The following is a 22490-nucleotide window of genomic DNA, read 5'->3' as shown; positions in this document are numbered from 1 at the left end:
CTCTGAATGTGTCACCGGTCATCATAAGTTAGTACACCCATAGTCTCCTATCTCTCTGGGACTTGAAATTCCCTTTCAATACCAGCAATTTCATGTCCATGATGCTGTGGTCTGAGTTACATAAATGTTTGGCCACAGGTAGATCCACCCTTTTTTCTCTAATTGTGTGGCGGTGAGAATTGATCCTTGTCCTGAGCTGTTGTCCGGTCTCCCCTACATACAGACCCCCAGTTGGACATTTGGTGCATATAATTAAGTACACCACATTGGTTGTGGTGCAGCTGAAGGTACCTGGGATCTTGTAGTCCTGATGTGATCTGGGGATCTTTATCTTGTCTGTTGTCAATATTAATGGACAGGTCTTGCATTTTTTCTGGTTGCAGGGAAATGTTCCTGTTGGTGTTGGAGAGGACAGGGAGCTTCTGACAATGATGCTTCTTAGATTCGGGGGCTGTTTAAAACACAGAAGTGGGGGGGTCTGGAAAAATAGATTTTAACCGGGCATCTCTTTGCAGTAATGGTTGTAGTTTCCGTGCAGCTCCTCTAAACACCTCCAGATGTGGATTGTAGGTGACTACAAGAGGGACCCGGTTGTTTTCTTCTTTGGTTTTATAATGCAGGAGATGTTTTTTTGATATTCTGGTGCCTCTTGTAATCTGGTTTTCAATTGTTCTTGGATGGTAGCCTTGATTCAGAAAGGTTCTTCTGAGGCCCTCAAGGTGATTGTCTCTATCTGTACTGTTGGAACATATCCGATTGTACCTGATAGCCTGGCTGTATACAATAGAGTTTTTTATGTGTTTTGGATGAAAACTGTCCCATTTCAGGTATGTTGGACGGTCAATTGGCTTCTTGTACAGGGATGTCTCTATTTCATTGTTCCGTAGTTTAATGATGGTGTCCAAGAAGTTGATTTCAGTGCAGGAGTAGCTGAGTGTTAGGTTGATGGTGGGATGAAACTGATTAAAGTGTCCATGGAAGGTCTTCAGCTGCTGCTCAGACTCTGGCCAGATAATTAAAATATCATCAATGTAACGGTAGTAGCCAGAGGCCGGATAGGACAAGAGGATAAGAAGTCACTCGCTTGGCCATGAAAAGATTTGCATATTGTGGTGCCATTTTGCTTCCCATTGCAGTCCCAGTCTCCTGTAGATATTTATATATATATATATATATACACACATTATAAAACTAAAGAAGAAAACACCCGGGTCCCTCTTGTGATCACCTACAATCCACATCTGGAGGTGTTTAGAGGAGCTGCACGGAAACTACAACCATTACTGCAAAGAGATGCCCGGTTGAAATCTATTTTTCCAGACCCCCCACTTCTGTGTTTTAGACAGCCCCCAAATCTAGGAAGCATCATTGTCAGAAGCTCCCTGTCCTCTCCAACACCAACAGGAACATTTCCCTGCAACCAGAAAAAATGCAAGATCTGTCCATTAATATTGACAACAGACAAGATAAAGATTCCCAGATCACATCAGGACCACAAGATCCCAGGTACCTTCAGCTGCACCACAACTAATGTGGTGTACTTAATTATATGTACCAAATGTCCAACTGGGGGTCTGTATGTAGGGGAGACCGGACAACAGCTCAGGACAAGGATGAATTCTCACCGCCACACAATTAGAGAAAAAAGGATGGATCTACCTGTGGCCAAACATTTTTGTAACTCAGACCACAGCATCATGGACATGAAATTGCTGGTATTGAAAGGAAACTTCAAGTCCCAGAGAGATAGGAGACTATGGGAGTACAAACTTATGATGACCTTTGACACATTCAGAGCAGGAATGAATGTGTCTCATGGATTCATGTCCTTTTAATCAGTTAAAAGATGTGCTCCTCTGACCATCCGAGCGCGTCACAGCCCGGACCAGACCCTTATCAAAGGACAATAAAACTTTCACACTGAACTGCAGCAATATTTATGGCCACAACAGTTTGTCCCCTGCCATAGAGATAGTTCTGTTTCATATAACTTGGTTGGTTTTTTTTTTTACTGCCCCATTCTAAGTCCTGTTGTGTATAAATATGTGACTCTTCAGATTTTGTGTTATACCATGCCTGATGAAGAGACCTGAGGAGGCTCGAAAGCTTGCAATTATTACCATCTTTTCAGTTAGCCATTAAAAGGTATCAACCACTGAGAACTCTCTGTTCTTTTAAACAAAAATTTTTTAAAATTAATAAAATATTTTAAAAACTGAAAATTTATAAAAATGTATAAAAATCTATAAAATCTTAGCAAACTGATGAAAACTTTTAGAAACTGACAAAACCTTAACACTTAAAAAAACTGATAAAAATTATAAAAACTTACAAAAATGTATAAATATTGGAAAAACCTATAAATAAGTTATAAAAACTTACAAAAACTTATTTCTAAGAAGTAAAAGTTATAAAAACTTAAAAAAAGTATAAACCTTATAAAAAAAAACCTTAAAAACTGCTAAAAACTTAAGACAACTTATAAAAACCTATAAAATCTTATAAAACTGCTAAAAACTTTTACAAACTGATAAAATTTATAAAAACTTATACAAGTAAAATATATCTTTGTACCGTGTTAGCCAGTAGAGATAAAAAAATTGTTTAAAAGAACAGAGAGTCCTCAGTGGTTGATACAATCCAGTTGTGCGCGTTTCTTCAGAAGTGTCTTGTATCAACCACTGAGGACTCTCTGTTCTTTTAAACAATTTTTTTAAAAACTTATAAAACTTATAAAACGCTTACAAAAATTTATGAATCGTGTAAAAATGTAAAAATGAAAAAAGTTAAAAAAAACTTACAAAAATGTATACACCTTATACTTACAAAAACTTATACTTATAAAACTGATAAAAACTTAAAAACAGATACAACTTATGAAAACCTATAAAACTTATAAAATGTATAAATCTTGTAAAAACTTAAAAATGATAAAATTTACAAAAACTTAAATCTTCTTCAAAAACTTATAGAAGTGAAAAAAATATATATAAAAATTACAAAAATATATAAATCTTGTAAAATTTTACAAAAACTTATAAAAGTGAAAAAAGTTATAAAAATATAAAAGTTCGTAAATCTTTTTAATCCTCTATAAATGAGGGATGATGCCAGCACCCAGGTAGGCCGTGCCAATGCAACATGACTATGAGAAAAGGAACCATGCAAAGCAGCAAGGAAAGGGTTAATAGTCACACTATTGTGCAAGTGAGATTTTAGACATTAATTTTTGTGTTTGGATTTTTTTTTTTTTTTATCAGAGTGCATGCTGGGTAAGAGCCGCAGTGATTTACAAGACCCACAGGACGGCAATTATAGCCATAAATCAGCCTCACTCCACAAAACTGTCAGTCCCGGAGATAGAGGGAAGGAAAGCGCAGCAAGAAGAGCGAGGACCCAGCTGCCCTCACCAGCTTCCGAGAGAAAAGGGGAAGGAGGACGACAGATCCCAGCCCTGACGTCACTGTGTGGTCAGACATCACCTGCAAACAGACAGGAATAAAGCCGCCACCTCATGCTACACAATCACCAAGATTTACCCTACAGACTACAGTGCAAGAAGACATGACATATATTATAGGCGAAGAAGACCCTCAGGAACACCTAACTACCACCCTCCATCTATAAGAAGAAATACTATTTTATTGACTTACATAGCACTATTAAGTCCACAGTACTTTACAGACGTCATCAATCATCACTGTCCCCATTGGGGCTCACATTATAAATTCTCTATCAGTATATATCTGGAGTCTGGGAAGAAACCTACACAAACACAAGAACATACACACTCCTTTAAAGATGTCGCCTATCATAATACTGCTCCTATGTACAAGAATATAACTACTATAATACTGCTCCCTATGTACAAGAATATAACTACTATAATACTGCCCCCTATGTACAAGAATATAACTACTATAATACTGCTCCTATGTACAAGAATATAACTACTATAATACTGCCCCCTATGTACAAGAATATAACTACTATAATACTGCTCCCTATGTACAAGACTATAACTACTATAATACTGCCCCCTATGTACAAGAATATAACTACTATAATACTGCCCCTATGTACAAGAATATAACTACTATAATACTGCTCCTATGTACAAGAATATAACTACTATAATACTGCTCCTATGTACAGGAATATAACTACTATAATACTGCTCCTATGTACAAGAATATAACTACTATAATACTGCCCCTATGTACAAGAATATAACTACTATAATACTGCCCCCTATGTACAAGAATATAACTACTATAACACTGCCCCTATGTACAAGAATATAACTACTATAATACTGCCCCTATGTAAAAGAATATAACTACTATAATACTGCCCCTATGTACAAGAATATAACTACTATAATACTGCCCCTATGTACAAGAATATAACTACTATAATACTGCCCCTATGTACAAGAATATAACTACTATAATACTGCCCCCTATGTACAAGAATATAACTACTATAATACTGCCCCCCATGTTTCTGTTCCATTGGACACTACTACAGCATTTATTTTTACAAGTAACAGATTCGGAGCCGATAAAGAGTCATAGATTTTAATATTATAGATATTAGGTATAAGGTATTATCTGATTCTAAAGAGAGAAACGCGTGGGATAAATATTTCACTCTTCCTTTTCTCTCGTTTATCATTTCTGGAAGTTTTACTTAAGACATTTCCTTTTTTTTTTTTTTTTTTTAAATAAATGAAGTAACTTTATCATTTTCAGAGCCATCCTCAGAGCATTGTACGGATCCGTGCTGGATCACGCTGGACCTCGGGGTGTCCATGCCTTTGTCTTCACTGTGAATCAAACTACAGCAGTCACTTTATCTGCAGTCCTATGTAAATGAGCAGATAATGTGATATTACTTGGAGTTTTGCCAGGTGACAATTTCCTCTTTTTACACCTGATAAACTGCTCTGAGAAATTCAAGTTTACTACTTCTAAGATATAGCTGCCTACATTGTATCTGTGAGCTGTGGTTCATCGGAACCTCCGCTACAAAGACCAGCTCTGCTACATCTCACAGACTCCGCTATACTACATCTCAAGTGCTCTGCTTATCTCACAGGGTCAGCTTTGCTAAATTTCACAGGCTCAGCTCTGCTACATCTCAAGGACTCCGCTCTGCTACACCTCAGAGACACCACTCTGTTACATCTCACAGACTCCGCTCTGCTACACCTCACAGACTCCGCTCTGTTACATCTCACAGACTCCGCTCTGCTACACCTCACAGACTCCGCTCTGTTACATCTCACAGACTCCGCTCTGCTACACCTCACAGATTCCGCTCTGCTACACCTCACAGACACCACTCTGCTACACCTCAGAGGCTCCACTCTGCTACACCTCACAGATTCCACTCTGCTACACCTCACAGACTCCGCTCTGTTACACCTCACAGATTCCGCTCTGTTACACCTCACAGATTCCGCTCTGGTACACCTCACAGATTCCGCTCTGGTACACCTCACAGACTCCGCTCTGGTACACCTCACAGACTCCGCTCTGTTACACCTCACAGATTCCGCTCTGGTACACCTCACAGACTCCGCTCTGGTACACCTCACAGACTCCGCTCTGTTACACCTCACAGATTCCGCTCTGGTACACCTCACAGACTCCGCTCTGTTACACCTCACAGACTCCGCTCTGTTACACCTCACAGATTCCGCTCTGTTACACCTCACAGATTCCGCTCTGCTACACCTCACAGACTCCGCTCTGGTACACCTCACAGACTCCGCTCTGTTACACCTCACAGATTCCGCTCTGTTACACCTCACAGATTCCGCTCTGGTACACCTCACAGATTCCGCTCTGGTACACCTCACAGACTCCGCTCTGGTACACCTCACAGACTCCGCTCTGTTACACCTCACAGATTCCGCTCTGGTACACCTCACAGACTCCGCTCTGGTACACCTCACAGACTCCGCTCTGGTACACCTCACAGATTCCGCTCTGTTACACCTCACAGATTCCACTCTGCTACACCTCACAGACTCCGCTCTGTTACACCTCACAGATTCCGCTCTGGTACACCTCACAGACTCCGCTCTGGTACACCTCACAGATTCCGCTCTGTTACACCTCACAGATTCCGCTCTGGTACACCTCACAGATTCCGCTCTGGTACACCTCACAGATTCCGCTCTGGTACACCTCACAGATTCCACTCTGCTACACCTCACAGACTCCGCTCTGTTACACCTCACAGACTCCGCTCTGTTACACCTCACAGACTCCGCTCTGTTACACCTCACAGACACCACTCTGCTACACCTCACAGACTCCGCTCTGTTACACCTCACAGACACCACTCTGCTACACCTCACAGACTCCGCTCTGTTACACCTCACAGACTCCGCTCTGCTATCTGCTACACCTCACAGATTCCACTCTGCTACACCTCACAGACTCCGCTCTGTTACACCTCAGACTCTGCTCTGCTACACCTCACAGACTCTGCTCTGCTACACCTCACAGATTCCGCTCTGTTACACCTCACAGATTCCGCTCTACTACACCTCACAGACTCAGCTCTGCTACAACCTACAGACTCCGCTCTGTTACACCTCACAGACTCCGCTCTGTTACACCTCACAGATTCCGCTCTACTACACCTCACAGACTCAGCTCTGCTACAACCTACAGACTCCGCTCTGTTACACCTCACAGACACCACTCTGTTACATCTCACAGACTCCGCTCTGGTACACCTCACAGATTCCACTCTGCTACACCTCACAGACTCCGCTCTGTTACACCTCACAGACTCCGCTCTGTTACACCTCACAGACTCCGCTCTGTTACACCTCACAGACTCCGCTCTGTTACACCTCACAGATTCCGCTCTGCTACACCTCAGAGGCTCCGCTCTGTTACACCTCACAGACACCACTCTGCTACACCTCACAGACTCCGCTCTGTTACACCTCACAGACACCACTCTGCTACACCTCACAGACTCCGCTCTGTTACACCTCACAGACTCCGCTCTGCTATCTGCTACACCTCACAGATTCCACTCTGCTACACCTCACAGACTCCGCTCTGTTACACCTCAGACTCTGCTCTGCTACACCTCACAGACTCCGCTCTGTTACACCTCACAGACTCCGCTCTGCTACACCTCACAGATTCCGCTCTACTACACCTCACAGACTCAGCTCTGCTACAACCTACAGACTCCGCTCTGTTACACCTCACAGACACCACTCTGTTACATCTCACAGACTCCGCTCTGGTACACCTCACAGATTCCACTCTGCTACACCTCACAGACTCCGCTCTGTTACACCTCACAGACTCCGCTCTGTTACACCTCACGGACTCCGCTCTGTTACACCTCACAGACTCCGCTCTGTTACACCTCACAGACACCACTCTGCTACACCTCACAGACACCACTCTGCTACACCTCACAGACTCCGCTCTGTTACACCTCACAGACTCCGCTCTGCTATCTGCTACACCTCACAGATTCCACTCTGCTACACCTCACAGACTCCGCTCTGTTACACCTCAGACTCTGCTCTGCTACACCTCACAGACTCTGCTCTGCTACACCTCACAGATTCCGCTCTGTTACACCTCACAGATTCCGCTCTACTACACCTCACAGACTCAGCTCTGCTACAACCTACAGACTCAGCTCTGCTACATGTCATGAACTCCGCTCTGCTACATCGCACAGGCTCAGCTCTCCTACATCACAAAGACTCAGCTCTGCTACATCTCACAGGCTCAGCTCTGCTATACCTCACACACTCCACTCTGCTACATGTCATGAACTACGCTCTGCTACATCTCACAGGCTCAGCTCTGCTACATCTCACAGGCTCTGCTCTGCTACACCTCACAGGCTCAGCTCTGCTACACCTCACAGGCTCAGCTCTGCTACATCTCACAGGCTCAGCTCTGCTACATCTAACAGTTGTGTATGTTCACACTGCGTCTTTTTCACCGAAAACAATTGATTTTCCGGCTCTTGTTTTCACCGGCAGCTTCCGGACATTTGAGGTTTCCGCTGCAGTGAGTCACCGGCTTTGGCAGTGATTCCGGTGTAAACTGCGTCCAATTTTTTTCCCTCTGTAGTTTGTTGTTTTTGCAAAGGAGTGCACTGAGGGGAGGCTTGTGCCAGCTTTCTATACCGCCCTGCCCCCCGCAGAGCTGGCCCAAGACCAGCGGAGCGGAGGAGCTAGAACATGTAATGCCACATCGGGGCGGCCCGGTCTTCTTTGCCCGCAGCCTCGGCCAAGACAGGAAATACCAGCGCTGCGGATTGTGGAGGGATCATTCACTCCTCACGGGTATATTTAGTCGTGTGTGAATGCAGCAGTGCCACAACTACTGCACGAAGTCCAGTACTCCAGAACTCGCTGGAAAACAGCCCCTAACATTCTGATAGTCCGGACTTATTGTTTGGTGTTTAGCTGTATTGAGGGTCTGAGACTTGATGGTGCGGAGTCCTAATAAAACAAAAAAAAAATGACAAAAACTAAAATGATAAACAAAGAAGTGTGTTTAATGAGTAGAAAGGTCACTAATTGTCAGATGGTGGGACATACACAGATTGTGAAAAAGGTGATTGCACCCTGCTGCTCCATTCTAAATCTATTCCATCCAGTAATGCAAGGGTTAAGGTTCACTTCTATCCTGCAGTGATCTAACCTCAGCTGCATCCACTCCCTTCTGCTACAGATCTCCGCTTATGACTCGTTTCTATGCCGGCTATGGTTTATTCTATACTGTCCACTTTGAAGGAGCTTGTCTCTGGAGAAGCTGAGGTGTTGCTTCTGTTGCAGCTGAGAAGTTCCAGCTGGAGAAGCAGTGGAGTGTTATTTGTTGTGTCTTTCCCCATCTGTTTGCATTACCTTCCTCGTGTTGTCTTATTGGAGTGGCCTTCTCTAATTAGGGCGAGTCCAGGGATAACACGGACCTAAGCATGTGACAGCGCATGGGGGAAGGACCAGTCTAGGGATTTTGGGAGTGCAGTGATCAGCCTCAGGTATGCGTTATGGAGAAGGGGAGTAAGGTAACCTCCTATTGCCAGGGCCTTCTGCTGTATTGCTACCCTGGTGTTCCCTCTGTGTGGTGCCGCTCGTCGGGAGTCCTCTCGTAGCTGGCGTGACACCTACACTCACATTCCACTGATGGGAGCTCCTCCGATCACCAGAATGGAGGATCTGTGTCCCACGTTTCTCTTGGCTGATTGTGCACTCATACAGTTACAGGAGTGGTCCTGATGAAGGAGTCGGAGCACTCCGAAACGCATTGACAAATAAATCGAAACCACGGAATCCTTATCTTGGGCTCAATTTGTGGCAGCTCAGGATTAACCCCTTCTCCTCCATACTCAGAAGTCTATTGCACTGACAATACATGACCAAGCGCAGCACTGATAACTGCAAAAATTGTTACTACCCCAACATCGTTAGAACAGGGGACGACCCTTAGCAAGGAGGCAGCCCGGAGGAGTTGTATGGATAGTAGTTTGTACATACGCCCTGCTGTATAGAGATGAATATAACTGTGCACTGGGTCGGCGATATTCGTCAGCACACAAACGAGCTATCACTCCAACTCCTGACCACTCTCTTTAGCCTACAATACAATCAGTGGGATCTGCGGATCTCAGCAGATCCTACAAAAACGATCACTTGTACAGGCTCTTGCTCAGATTTTCAGTCTGAAACTTTTGTATCTTCCTGAACGCTTATATATTTACAATATGTGACAACATTGTGGAAGGATCTTCCTGTAGATCATCAGGTTGTGGTATCACAGCAAAGGGAACGTCTAGGGACAAAAAGGTGACCGCAAATCTCAGAGGACCGGTCCATTGAGTGCTGAAGAGCGTGAAGCATAAATGTTGCCCGTCCTGTTACATCCCTCCCTATAAAAGTGATAGATATCGGCACAAGAACTGAGCTTTAGGACATGGGCTTCTATGGTGGAGCAGCTGCTCAATGCCAAGTGGCGGCTGGAGCCGTGTAAAGCACGTCTTGTCACAATATGAGAAACACCATTTTTTTTTTTTTGAACAGGATTGTGAATGGCCAAAAACATTAGAGAGACACTCTCAGCGTGTAGCACCAGTCTCTCTACAGAGATGCTGACTTACTCACAGTCCCAGCCAGGTCGCGTACTCCCTCGTACTTCCCCGGCCATCCACGTGTGCTGCTGTCTCCTTCCCCTATACCAGGTCCTGTACATGCCGCACAGGGTTCCCCGGGAGTACACTTAAGACGTGCCTGCGCACACAAATACATCTCTTAAAGCCCCGGAGCACAATTTCTAGGAAATATACTGTGTATTTAAGGCATCCTCCCATTAGGGGAGGTGCCTGCGCAACTCGTTTAATTAGTCAGTCAGACTGCTACCTAGCTAGTTATCCCTGTGTCCATTTCCAGTACCTGCCTTTCCATACCTGTGTGCTCTGCCGTGCCCACCATTCCTGTCCGTACCTGCCTGTCTACCCGGGTCATCCCACCTGTGCCTGCCTGCATCTGTATCAGAGTCCATCTCCTGTCCTGGGGGTTCAACTGCCCCATTCCCGGTCACTTTCCTGAGAGTGGTACCTGGCGTCTGCCTCGCGGTGGGCGCTTATTTAAGCCCCTCCAACTAAGGGGTAACCCTGGGTCACCACTATGGTTCAGTGGGTGCACTACTTGCTACCCCAACACCGGCTGCGAGTGTAACACAGCGTTCCTTTCTCCTAGCTTTCCCCAGATCAATAAACAGTTGAACTTGGAGATAGAAGCATGGGAGTTGTAGTCCATAGTTGTCAACATCAGCGTTTTCCATAAAGAGACGCTTTCACCCCTGATTCGGCCCAGATCACAACAAAAAATACTCAATATTGGGAGTGGTGTCATCCTGGGACACCACATAATGGACTGGATTGGTTGAAAATTCCATCCTCGCAAACATGGGCCAGTTATCATGTGTTAGTCCGATCATAGCCCACTGTCCTAGGCTGCCAGGGAGACCCCAATAATTACCGACAGCCAGACATTTGGATATATCACTTTAAGAAGGATCCACATTTGATCTCTCCGCTCCCTTCCAGAATAGTAGTGATATATCTCCACATTGTATCACTATCTCACCACCGGTAAATAAATGAACAGCGCGACGCCGGTGAGACCTCGCATGATTCCAGGACTAATTAATTTATCGCCCTGAGTAAATTATATTTCACATTCTTAATTAATAAAACTTTGTTTAATTCGCCATCCGGAGCTCCCGGGGACCCGAAATATTCATTATTCATCAGAAATTCCCACTAGTCACCGTTCTCAGGGACTCGTATGCAATGTCACAGATGAAAAAAGTGCAAATATATATAATAAATATATATTTTTATTTATTGATTAAATATATATATATATCAAATATATAAATTAATATATTCATACAATGTGTATATATATATATATATATTGTGAGGTATCAACCGGCTGTATTACAAAGGGCCGGTATGTTTTGCAGAAGCGTGGGTGCTCTGCAATGTGAAGCTGGCTGGGACCTGTGGTTCCACAGGATTGCATTACATGCAGAGCCATGGAAGGGTGTGTAATGCTGATTACACACTCCTTACCACCTGTGGGTGTGGCTCCAGGGGTTAAAGCAATCCTGTCTCTGAACCTGGGAGAAGTGTGTCTAGGGCAGTCTAGAGAGAGACTGGCTCTAGACTTCCAGTGTGTGTGCTGGAGATGGAGAGAGCAGAAGCAGGGTGTTTTGCACTCCTCCGGAGACCTTCTTCTGAAGGAAGGGGCTTTTAGGTCCATGTGTAAAGCCATGTGGCTGGAGCCAGGGGGAACCTGGAAAGGACACTAGCCACCTTAAGAGGAAGGTAACTGGGATTGGACCTGGGGTCTGGATACTGACAAGGGTCAGTGACACATGGGTGGCAGTCCAAAAGTGTGTGGACTTTATATTATGTGTTGGTCTTTGAGGAGAAAGCCAACGAACGGCATCTTTATGTTATGTGACCTGATATGGTTTATGGACCTGTTAATAAACCAGATGGTCTGTTAAAGAGACCAATTACTCTGGCGTGCTTTAATCCCGCTACCTGATGTGTGGCCCACATACACTTGGGGCCCACATTGTCACATTATGGTGGAGAATGCGGGCATATGGCCTGGTTGCTAGGGGCAACGCAGCCTGGTTGCTAAGGGCAACGGCCTAGGACATATTCCTGTGGATACGGACTGCTTGCGGTGGATCGGCGGGTCCACGAAAATTTTTTTGAAGCGGTTTGCGGTGGATCGGCGGGTCCACGAAAATTGTCTGCGCACTCAAGCAGCTGGCGGTGGATCGGCGGGTCCACGAACAGGGACAGCGCTCTCAAGCACCTGGCGGTGAATCAGCAGGTCGTTGGGGACCTGTGCTGCAGTGGCGAGAGTCAAGCGACTGGAGGTTCCAGGCCAGCCGGAATTGCGAGGCCCTGCTTGGTGAGCAGTGATACACCACAGGCTGGAGATCCTGGTTGTACGGGCGGTACAACCCGGAAAGGTTAGTGGTTCTCTAACCCCCCCCCTGTCTTTGACCACCGGGTATTACCCATTGGAGCGCCCCTCCTGTGCCTCTTTTTCGTTACAGCATGGAGGAGCTCCTGAACCAGCTGCTGCAGAGTCAGCAGCACCAACAGCATGTGCCTGGAGGTCCAGTGACAGCAGTGGGGGCTGAAAGCCAAAAAGAGGGAATGGTCCCTGCGGACATTGTGGAGGAGCTGTACCAGTTCCTGGTCCGGGGACAGCAGGAGCTGTCGGTGTGTAGCGATGTCACAGCCATGGACCAGTTTGAGCGTTCCCTTCAGGGGCCAGTATGGACACTGGGTGCCCAGGGAGACAAGGGCAAACGGTGTGAACTGGGGGCTAAGGACATTGCATGGAAACCGCAAAAGGGGGCGGAGTCCCAGAAGGGAATAGTTACCCATAAGGGGGTGGAGTCCCATAAAGGGGTGGTTGCCCATAAGGGGGTGGAGTCCCATAAAGGGGTGGTTGCCCATAAGGGGGTGGAGTCCCATAAAGGGGTGGTTGCCCATAAGGGGGTGGAGTCCCATAAAGGGGTGGTTGCCCATAAGGGGGTGGAGTCCCAGAAAGCGGTGGTCCCCCAAAAGAGAGCGGAGCATCCCAAATCCAAGGGTGAAGTGGTGCAGATGGACTGTAGCCAGGGACAACAGTGTTCATGCCTTAAGTGTCCTGTTTGCAATATAGACCACCCATCCGACGAGAAGCCACGTCTGTGTTCCGTGGAAGTGGATGGGGAATCTGTAACAGGAGTCGTAGACTCAAGGAGCTTGGTGACCCTGGTGAGGGCCACCTCTGTTGTCCACTTGATTCCTGGAAGGAAGATCCACGTCGGCTGTACCCACAGTAGTGAGACAGAATACCCGGTCTCCAGAGTGGTCATTAAGACAGCCTGGGACAGTGGTTCTCATGATGTTGCTGTAGTCTCAGATTTACTGCACCCAATTATTATAGGTTGGGACTCTAAATTATTTGTGCACTTGTGGAAGCAGGGGGACGTATACGGTTGCTTGTGTAAGAGCCGGAACAGCCCAAAGGAAACCCCACCACATTGGGAGGTGAAAAGGGGTCCTTGTTGTGCAGTTATGTGTGGTAAGGAGGAGATAGCACCTCCTAAAATTGACTGTCCTAAGTTAGGGGTGACCAAAGAAAATGATGGACGGACCCAACTTAGTGACATAAGGACTAAGGGAATAACCGATAGTGTGACCGTTAGAAACGGGGTAGCTCCAGAAAGGGAGGCAGATATCTGGTTAAGTGGGGACATGATAGTCCAGGATGCCAGGGGGAGTGATGATGACTCCAGTAAAGACACTGACTCTAGTAAGGTGACAAACGAGTACAGTGTGGTACAGATGGGCGAGAAGGGCAAAACTTCCTCCCGACGCCGAAGACGTAATAAGCGCCGAGAGGGGGCACAGTGTAGGCCGTCTGAGGGTGCAGAGAAAGTGATATGCCTGGTTAATGAAAACATGGTGCTAGTAACACCTGCTACGGAAGAGTCAGACAGTGATATCCTGCAAAAGAAAGAGGAATCAAAGACTGAACTGACACATTGTCACGACAGAAACCAGCAGGGTGAAATTGCAGGGGAGGAACCGACCAAAGACGTAATGGCGGTGTCTCCTATAATTTCCATGCATGAAGCTGGAGGTCTGTTGGATGATAGCACTGTACGAGATGACATCCTACAGAACAATATAGGAGAAGGAATCCAGGGCAGTGTTGGTGGAGTACAAATCCACAAAGGTCATGGTGAGCAGACTGGTAAGCTACCCAGTGGTGAAGTGATGAATGTTGAAAATGGTGCCAAGGTTCTAAGAAGAACAGAGTACCGTGCTGAAGGGCGTAACACCCTGGTAGAAGGTGATGCTGTAAATGCCCAAGAGAAGGCAGAGGGTGACACTGCAGAGACCCAAGTGGAAATTGGAGGGAATGCAGTGAAGTCCCAAGACACAGCAGGTGCTGTAAAAGCGGAAAGAGCCTCTGAGGAAGAGGTGAAGTCTGGACATGAGGTCTCATCAGAAGCTGAGAGCCTGACTGACTCAGTGGGTAAGACCCAGATCGCAGACAAGAAGATTGGCTCAGCTAAGAGCCTGAAACCCAAACGTTCTGAAGCTGAGATGGAAGAAGCCTCAGAAATAGTGTGTCGTAGACCAGAGAGGTCCGCAAGTGAAGACTCATTCAAGAGGATGAGCAAAGACCATCTGCAACAAGAGATACTTCTTAGGCAGGCTACTGAGAGTCGAGTAAGGGAGCTGGAGAAAGAAGTGGCTGAGCTCCGAAGTCGCTTGGCAGAGTACCAGTCCAAGTCCCAGGGAGCCTTGGAGCAGATGGAGCAGCGAGTGTCAATCCTGACCAAACATGTTGAAGCAGAGGAGGCCAAAAGAGAGCTGACTCTGGAAGCTAAACTTGACAAGCATGTGGCAGGGATGAATGAGACTTCTGTAGTCAAGTGCATGGTGGATATACCTAAGGACTTAAGAGAAGCGTGTGCCACCGAGTGCATGCATGACGAATTTAAGAGAGCTGTGGAAGCGTGTGAGGTCTACTGTACCCCAGGGGCTGAACAGTTAGTGATATTGTCCACCAGTGAAATTACTGGGCAGCGGGTGGCTATTCTAAAGGACATGCACTTCAGATGTGTTCGTATGAAGTGGCAGGTCCAACTGCAAAAGGAAGAAGCCACTAGACAGCTAGAGTATAAAAGGAAAGCGCAGAGTCTGGCGGAAGATATTGTCCAAGTACCCCGGGCTCTGGTGGGGAGAGTCATTGGAAAAAACCGGACGAGTCATGCAAGACATGGTGAATAAATCAGGATTGGTGAGATTAAGAATCCCTGCTGCTAATGAGGGCAAGATACCCAGGGAAGCTGGTATGGTTCCGTTTGTTTGTGTCGGGACTGTAGAGAGTCTTGGAAACATTCGAAGCCTTATTGAATATCGGGTACACCATGTACGTGACATGGAGCGGTTGTGGCAAGAAAACCTGAAAATTAAGGAGCAGCTTCGCCAACTGTGTGGGGGACAGCAGCCGTCTTCCACCCGTTGTTCAGGGGAAAGAAGTGGAAGATGGCGTGTCGGTCCAGTAGTTCAGACGCGCGATAAAAGTAATCGCCGACAGAGTGGTAACATACGATGTACTGTAGATAGTGGCCGCTATGAGCTTAGAGTTCCCGACAGTAGCCTTGGGGGTACTCGAGAAAGCCTAGGTTCGGACAAGACTGTAGGTTTGACTGGGGACATGTCTCTCTACTACGGTGACCCTGGGAGGGGGTCAGGGAGAGAACGGTCTGGAAATGGGACGTCCTTTAACCCTAGGTTGACCAGACAGGGTTTGGTGACAGTGTCGGGCGATGCCTCAGGGACTACTGCTCTTGGACGGCCCTCTCAACTGGTGGGGCATGGCAGCGGGGATGCCCTGTCTCGCGGCCCCAGGTCATTGGCAAGTGTTCTCCCCTACGGGTTTGAACAGAGGGGGAGGGTATGTGAGGTATCAACCGGCTGTATTACAAAGGGCCGGTATGTTTTGCAGAAGCGTGGGTGCTCTGCAATGTGAAGCTGGCTGGGACCTGTGGTTCCACAGGATTGCATTACATGCAGAGCCATGGAAGGGTGTGTAATGCTGATTACACACTCCTTACCACCTGTGGGTGTGGCTCCAGGGGTTAAAGCAATCCTGTCTCTGAACCTGGGAGAAGTGTGTCTAGGGCAGTCTAGAGAGAGACTGGCTCTAGACTTCCAGTGTGTGTGCTGGAGATGGAGAGAGCAGAAGCAGGGTGTTTTGCACTCCTCCGGAGACCTTCTTCTGAAGGAAGGGGCTTTTAGGTCCATGTGTAAAGCCATGTGGCTGGAGCCAGGGGGAACCTGGAAAGGACACTAGCCACCTTAAGAGGAAGGTAACTGGGATTGGACCTGGGGTCTGGATACTGACAAGGGTCAGTGACACATGGGTGGCAGTCCAAAAGTGTGTGGACTTTATATTATGTGTTGGTCTTTGAGGAGAAAGCCAACGAACGGCATCTTTATGTTATGTGACCTGATATGGTTTATGGACCTGTTAATAAACCAGATGGTCTGTTAAAGAGACCAATTACTCTGGCGTGCTTTAATCCCGCTACCTGATGTGTGGCCCACATACACTTGGGGCCCACATTGTCACAATATATATATATATATATATTAAATATATATATAAATTAATATATTCATACAATGTATATAATATATATATATATATATATATATATATATATACACATACATATATACATACATACATACACACACACATACATTTTTTTTATATCTACACATATATATATATGTTATATATAATATATAACAATAATAATTACGTATAATATATCATTATTATTAGATATATATATATATATATATATATATATATATATATATATATATATATATATATATATATATATATATATATATATATATATATATATATATATATATATATCTATATATATATATATATATATATATATATATATATGTCTGTACATGTCCCCTCTTAATTGTAAAGCGCTGCGGAATATGTTGGCGCTATAGAAATAAAACTTATTATTATAATTATCACAGCCACAATCAGGTGATTGTGATGATGGCAGGACTGACGGCATTGGGACCATGGCCGCATCACTCACCAGGCTATGGGATCTGCCCCCCACAACTGCAGTGCCATGATAATGTAAAATTTTTCCAAAACTTTTCATTCCAAACATATCCTGCTTCCCCCTACCCCCCCAAAACCCTCCCCCCTCCAAAGAATACAGATACAAATTACGCCAATTCGTATAGGAACAGAGCTGAGGGTTTGTTACAATCGCATCCACTGTGCAATGCACTGAATCATTGCAGCAAACTATCAGCAGTGGAAAGAAACTTGATGATTGTCTTGGCTGGATACAACTGTAGCAAACCCTCAGCTGTGAGAAGTGTCAGGCTATGCTGAATGATCTGCTGTGGGGTGTTGACTGCGAAGTTTTTGCAAACATTTTTTTCTTTTTAAGATGAATTTAAATTGTCAATGTTTTAACCCTTGCAATTACAGGAGCTGAAATGACAGTAGCAGTATCATGCAGTGCAGGACCACCACTGGCTCAAGCGACTACCTCAGCTCTGCTACAGCTACGCATTAGTTTTATAAATCAAATACAGTACCATCCCCCCAGGGAGTAGCCGGGATCCATTACTGTATGGAGGCATCAATTTCCCCCTCTCTAAATAGGATTATTTAATGAGACAGTATGAGCTCTACCTGCGGCTGATCTGTCAGTGCTCTGTCGCCCTCTGCTGGATGACTCTGCGCACTGCAGGCTGTAATTCTAACCTTAGCCCTCCGTCATGCATGTGCAACAGTGGTGTAAAGTCATCTATATAGTCTGCGGTCAACACTTGATTGATTGATGTAGCTTTTCACTGCATTCTGTGGCTCTTGTCACAATTGTGGATCCATGAATGCTGCATTTGGCTCTGAAGTGCAGGTGCTGTTGCATTGTTGTCTATGGAAAGCATTTGCCAATATATTTGGTGACAAGTGACAACTAACCAAGATGTGAAACTGTTAGTGTATCCATAGCAACAAGACTGTCAAAACAGCAAAGAACGGCATCAAATATCAATGCTTTATCTGTAGGAAGATCGATCTTGTGCAGATAGGTCCACCAGGAGCTTCTCCGGCTCGATAAGTCCACCAGGGTCTGCTCAGTCTTGATAGGTCCACCAGGAGCTTCTCCGCCCAGAAAGGGCCCACCAGGGGCTTCTCCGCCCAGAAAGGGCCCACCAGGGGCTTCTCCGCCCAGAAAGGGCCCACCAGGGGCTTCTCCGCCCAGAAAGGGCCCACCAGGGGCTTCTCCGCCCAGAAAGGGCCCACCAGGGGCTTCTCCGCCCAGAAAGGGCCCACCAGGGGCTTCTCCGCCCAGAAAGGGCCCACCAGGGGCTTCTCCGCCCAGAAAGGGCCCACCAGGGGCTTCTCCGCCCAGAAAGGGCCCACCAGGGGCTTCTCCGCCCAGAAAGGGCTCACCAGGGTCTGCTCCGCCTCGAAAGGGCCCACTAGGGCACTGCTCTTCCTCTCCCCCTTGTTCCTTCTAATCTTCTGACCATGATGTCCCTTCTCCAGTCATTGCTCTCTTCTTATGTGTAGGCAAGTTATAGCTTTGTGATCTTTGCTTCCCTTTCCCCTAAAATTTCAAGGGGAAAATTGTGCCTTATAATCCAAAAAATAAGGTAAGTCAGCTCAGGATGATCATTGTAATGCACTAGAGCACCATCATGAGAAGAACATGGAAGGAATTCCGTGTCAAACTCTATGGAATCCTATTCTTTTGGAAGTCTAGAATCAGTTTTTGAAAAAACTGTAAACGAGGGAAATTTTTTTAGATATTTTTAATGAGTTCAGTGACCGAAAATACAGTATATAAGAATCCCATCTTACTCTTCCACCAATTTTACCCTGGCAGACCTGAGTATTGACAATTGGTGAATACTAGAGATGAGCGGACCCGTGGAAGTGTGGTTCTGCTGTGTATACAACTCCAATGCAAATCTATGGAGAGCACAGCCAAAAAACACCAAGCCCCGTGTCGTCTGACCCTGGGGTCACGTACATTTATCACAGCCACAAAAAGAAGAGATAGAAGGTGACAAAACTGCAGAGTCCGACCACTCGGGGATTGTTCGCAGTCTGTTGCCATGGAAATAACACTTTATACAATTTTTGGAAAAAAATGTAACAAAACCACAGAAAAATAAGAAATAAAATAAGATTTATTGAACCAGTATAGAATCACTTTCTTTTTTTTCTTAACGGAGACGCATCGTGACACGTACCGGCGGCGATAACGTGACCACAACGCAGTGTTTGGCAGAATATAAACAATACAGAGCGCGGCAGTGACAGAAGCGAGAAAAGTCCTGAGATACAGACGTAGGAAGAGAGGCCTCGTAGCCACACGTATCGCTGAAAGCAGCGGCAGCAAGGAATGTACAAAATACCGCGGACAGAGGAGGAGGAGCTCACGGCGCGGCTCCGCCCCTAAACCGCGGACACATTAAATTGCAAAATAACAAAAAGTAATTAAAAGCTAATTTTAGCTAAAACTTACAGGGGACCTCCATGACGACAGCGGCTGTCTCTAACCAGGGACGGGAGGGAGACGTGGCTGGAAAATAGGTTTCCAAAATGCCATGTGAGGTGCCCAAACCAACCACACACCGGCCGTTGCTTCAGCCTTTTTTTTTTGCATAATGGCAGCTAATTCTGCAATCTGCCCTTCATCCCCAATGGAGGTCCCCTATGAAACCTCGCTCCGCTAAAAACTAAAAATTCAGACACGACTGGGGAATTCGTCATAACGCAGTCACACCCGAGCTTTCCAGCGGAGATAGGCTTTAAATGAAGAAACCTTACTTACCTAAAGTGCAAGCAATACAATTAAAATATACAAAAAGTAAAAACAAAGTGTAGGGAGCAGCGTGGGGATTGCCATATATCCAGACAGGAGGGATAGAAAAGGATCGGATTATCTGGGAAGCCCAAAATACTGACTCAAGTAGAAGGTAGAAAAACTCCTCCCATTGTAGAAAATAACTTCTCCGCACTGCATTACTCAGCAATGTGTTGTTCCGCCATTACTCCTCCTGGAAATGTAATAAGTTGCCAGCCGGATGCAACATCCCCCTCATCACCTGTCACCGTCAGCACATATTGGAGATTGTCAGAATATGAGGAGACACTCGTTATCGACTCAGTTTTGAAAATTACCCAAAATTCCAGGAGAAACAATAGAGGGACGACTGGAAATGTTAATAAAAGATGTAAAAAAAAAAAAAAAAAAAAAAAAAAAAAGGAGAAATATATATATATAATATATATATATATATATATATATATATATATATATATATATATATATATATATATATATATATATATATATATATATATATATATAAAAAAAAATATATATAAATATATGAATTTATTTATATATATCAAAAAAAAATTCATATATTTGTTTTATTTTTCCTTTTTTTCCATCTTATTTTTTCCTTATAAAGTCTCCTTAAAACTGGTCTTGACTCACGTTAAGGTTTTAGTAATTTTTGCTTTCCCGCAACATTACAAAAAAAAATATATATATATATATATTTTTTATTAAAAATGTAAAAAAAACATATTTTATATATATATATATATTTTATATAAATTATATTTATATACAATATTATATAGAATAAAAATAAATATAAAATATATATTTTTTTTATATTTTTAATGTATATATATATAAAAAAATATATATTTATTTAGATATATATATATATATATATATATATATATATATATATATATATATATATATATATATATATATAATATATTTTATTTTATCTAAATAAATATATATTTTTTATATTTTTAAATATATATTATATATATATATATATATATATATATATATATATATAAAAAATTATATATATACATATATATATATATAATAAAATATATATTTTTATTTTATATAATATTTTATATAAATAAAAAATATAATTTATATAAAATATATATATATATATATATATATATATATATATATATTTTATATAGATGAAAATATAAAAATATAATTTATTTTAATTTCATTATATATATATATATATATATATATATATATATATATTATATAAAAAAATATAAAAATATTTTTTATTTATATAAAATATATATATATATATATATATATATTTTTTTAATTATTATTATATATATTTATTTTTTGTAATGTTGCAAAAAAGCAAAAATTACTAAAACCTTAACGTGAGTCAAGGCCAGTTTTAAAGAAACTTTATAAGAAAAAAAATTTAAAAAATCCCATGTATGAAAGGAGAGATGAGGCTGGGCCCCTGTAAAATAATACATCCCCTCTTGGTCTCAGTCCCCAAAACATCAAAGTTTAAAGGGACATTAAAGTTTTAAAAAGCTTTCAAACATGTTCTACTCAGATTGCTATAAACATTGACTGGAGGGAGTCTGGGCCTCGAAACCTCAAGCGATTGCAAAGACAAAAGTGAAGACGTTTCCTTGTCCTCTGGTTTTACAGACCCATAGACTTTCTTTAACTTTTGGGCTTTTAGGATCAGCTAAGGAATTGGTAAAAGGTCTGGGACCCGTCCCACCAGTAAACAAAACTTCCAAGATGTGGAAAAGCTTTCACCGTAAAACACAGTCCGGTCAGTGAGGGTACCCGCACACTCGGACCCGGGTTACAAAATCCCGGAGACCTTTGTAGCTGGACCAAATTCACACTGGTGTTAAGTGCAATTAAAATAGGATTTTTGCTGCAATTGGCGATTGCTTCCATTGAAGCAAAAGTGAGAAAATAATGGCAGAAAATAGAGCGCAGCAATAAAAGTAATTCCCCAACGGCCCTGCAATAACCTGGAAGACAACTCTCACCGCTGTATAATATGGAATATATAAAGCAATGCAGCAGAGGAACGTCATGTACAACACAGCGTGAACTGGTCCAGGATCGGGATCTGTGCCAAGGTCCTTAGTAAATACACCCCTCCCAAAAAACGGGGAAGGAGACAATACAAAAGTGGAAGACCTGGATAGAAGATGTAAAAATAAAGCCGCTCTATGCAGGAGACAGAAGTGCCGTCACATGGGGAATCCTGGGAACAGGTACAGGTCTCGGCACAGGGTGCTGCTGTACTCAGACATCTCTTTGCAGCGGTCGTATTCGGTCCCCGGAGCGTGTCCCTCTCGTTTTTTAATGCGGTCATTCACCTATACGAGGGCAGAGGAGGAGGACACACATTAGGGGTTATTACTCTGTAATGGATAGCAGAGAATTTCATAGTTACTATAGTAAAGGGCG

General features: G+C 43.9%; 1 protein-coding gene across 1 annotated transcript in view; it reads right to left on the bottom strand.

Annotated features, from left to right (window-relative positions):
* Positions 1 to 21405: 21405 nt before the first annotated feature.
* CASP2 (caspase 2) overlaps positions 21406 to 22490 on the bottom strand; it is a 59670-nt gene continuing 58585 nt past the window's right edge. The window contains exon 11 of the mRNA XM_075352186.1: positions 21406 to 22399. Coding sequence (XP_075208301.1) covers positions 22271 to 22399 — 129 coding nt within the window. The 3' untranslated portion in view covers positions 21406 to 22270. The remainder of the gene's footprint in view (positions 22400 to 22490) is intronic.

The sequence above is a fragment of the Anomaloglossus baeobatrachus genome, chromosome 5 (assembly GCF_048569485.1).
Source record: "Anomaloglossus baeobatrachus isolate aAnoBae1 chromosome 5, aAnoBae1.hap1, whole genome shotgun sequence".
In the NCBI taxonomy this organism is placed as follows: Eukaryota; Metazoa; Chordata; class Amphibia; order Anura; family Aromobatidae; genus Anomaloglossus; species Anomaloglossus baeobatrachus.
The sequence above is the reverse complement of the archived record's forward strand: the minus strand, read 5'-3'. Positions and strand labels throughout refer to the sequence as shown.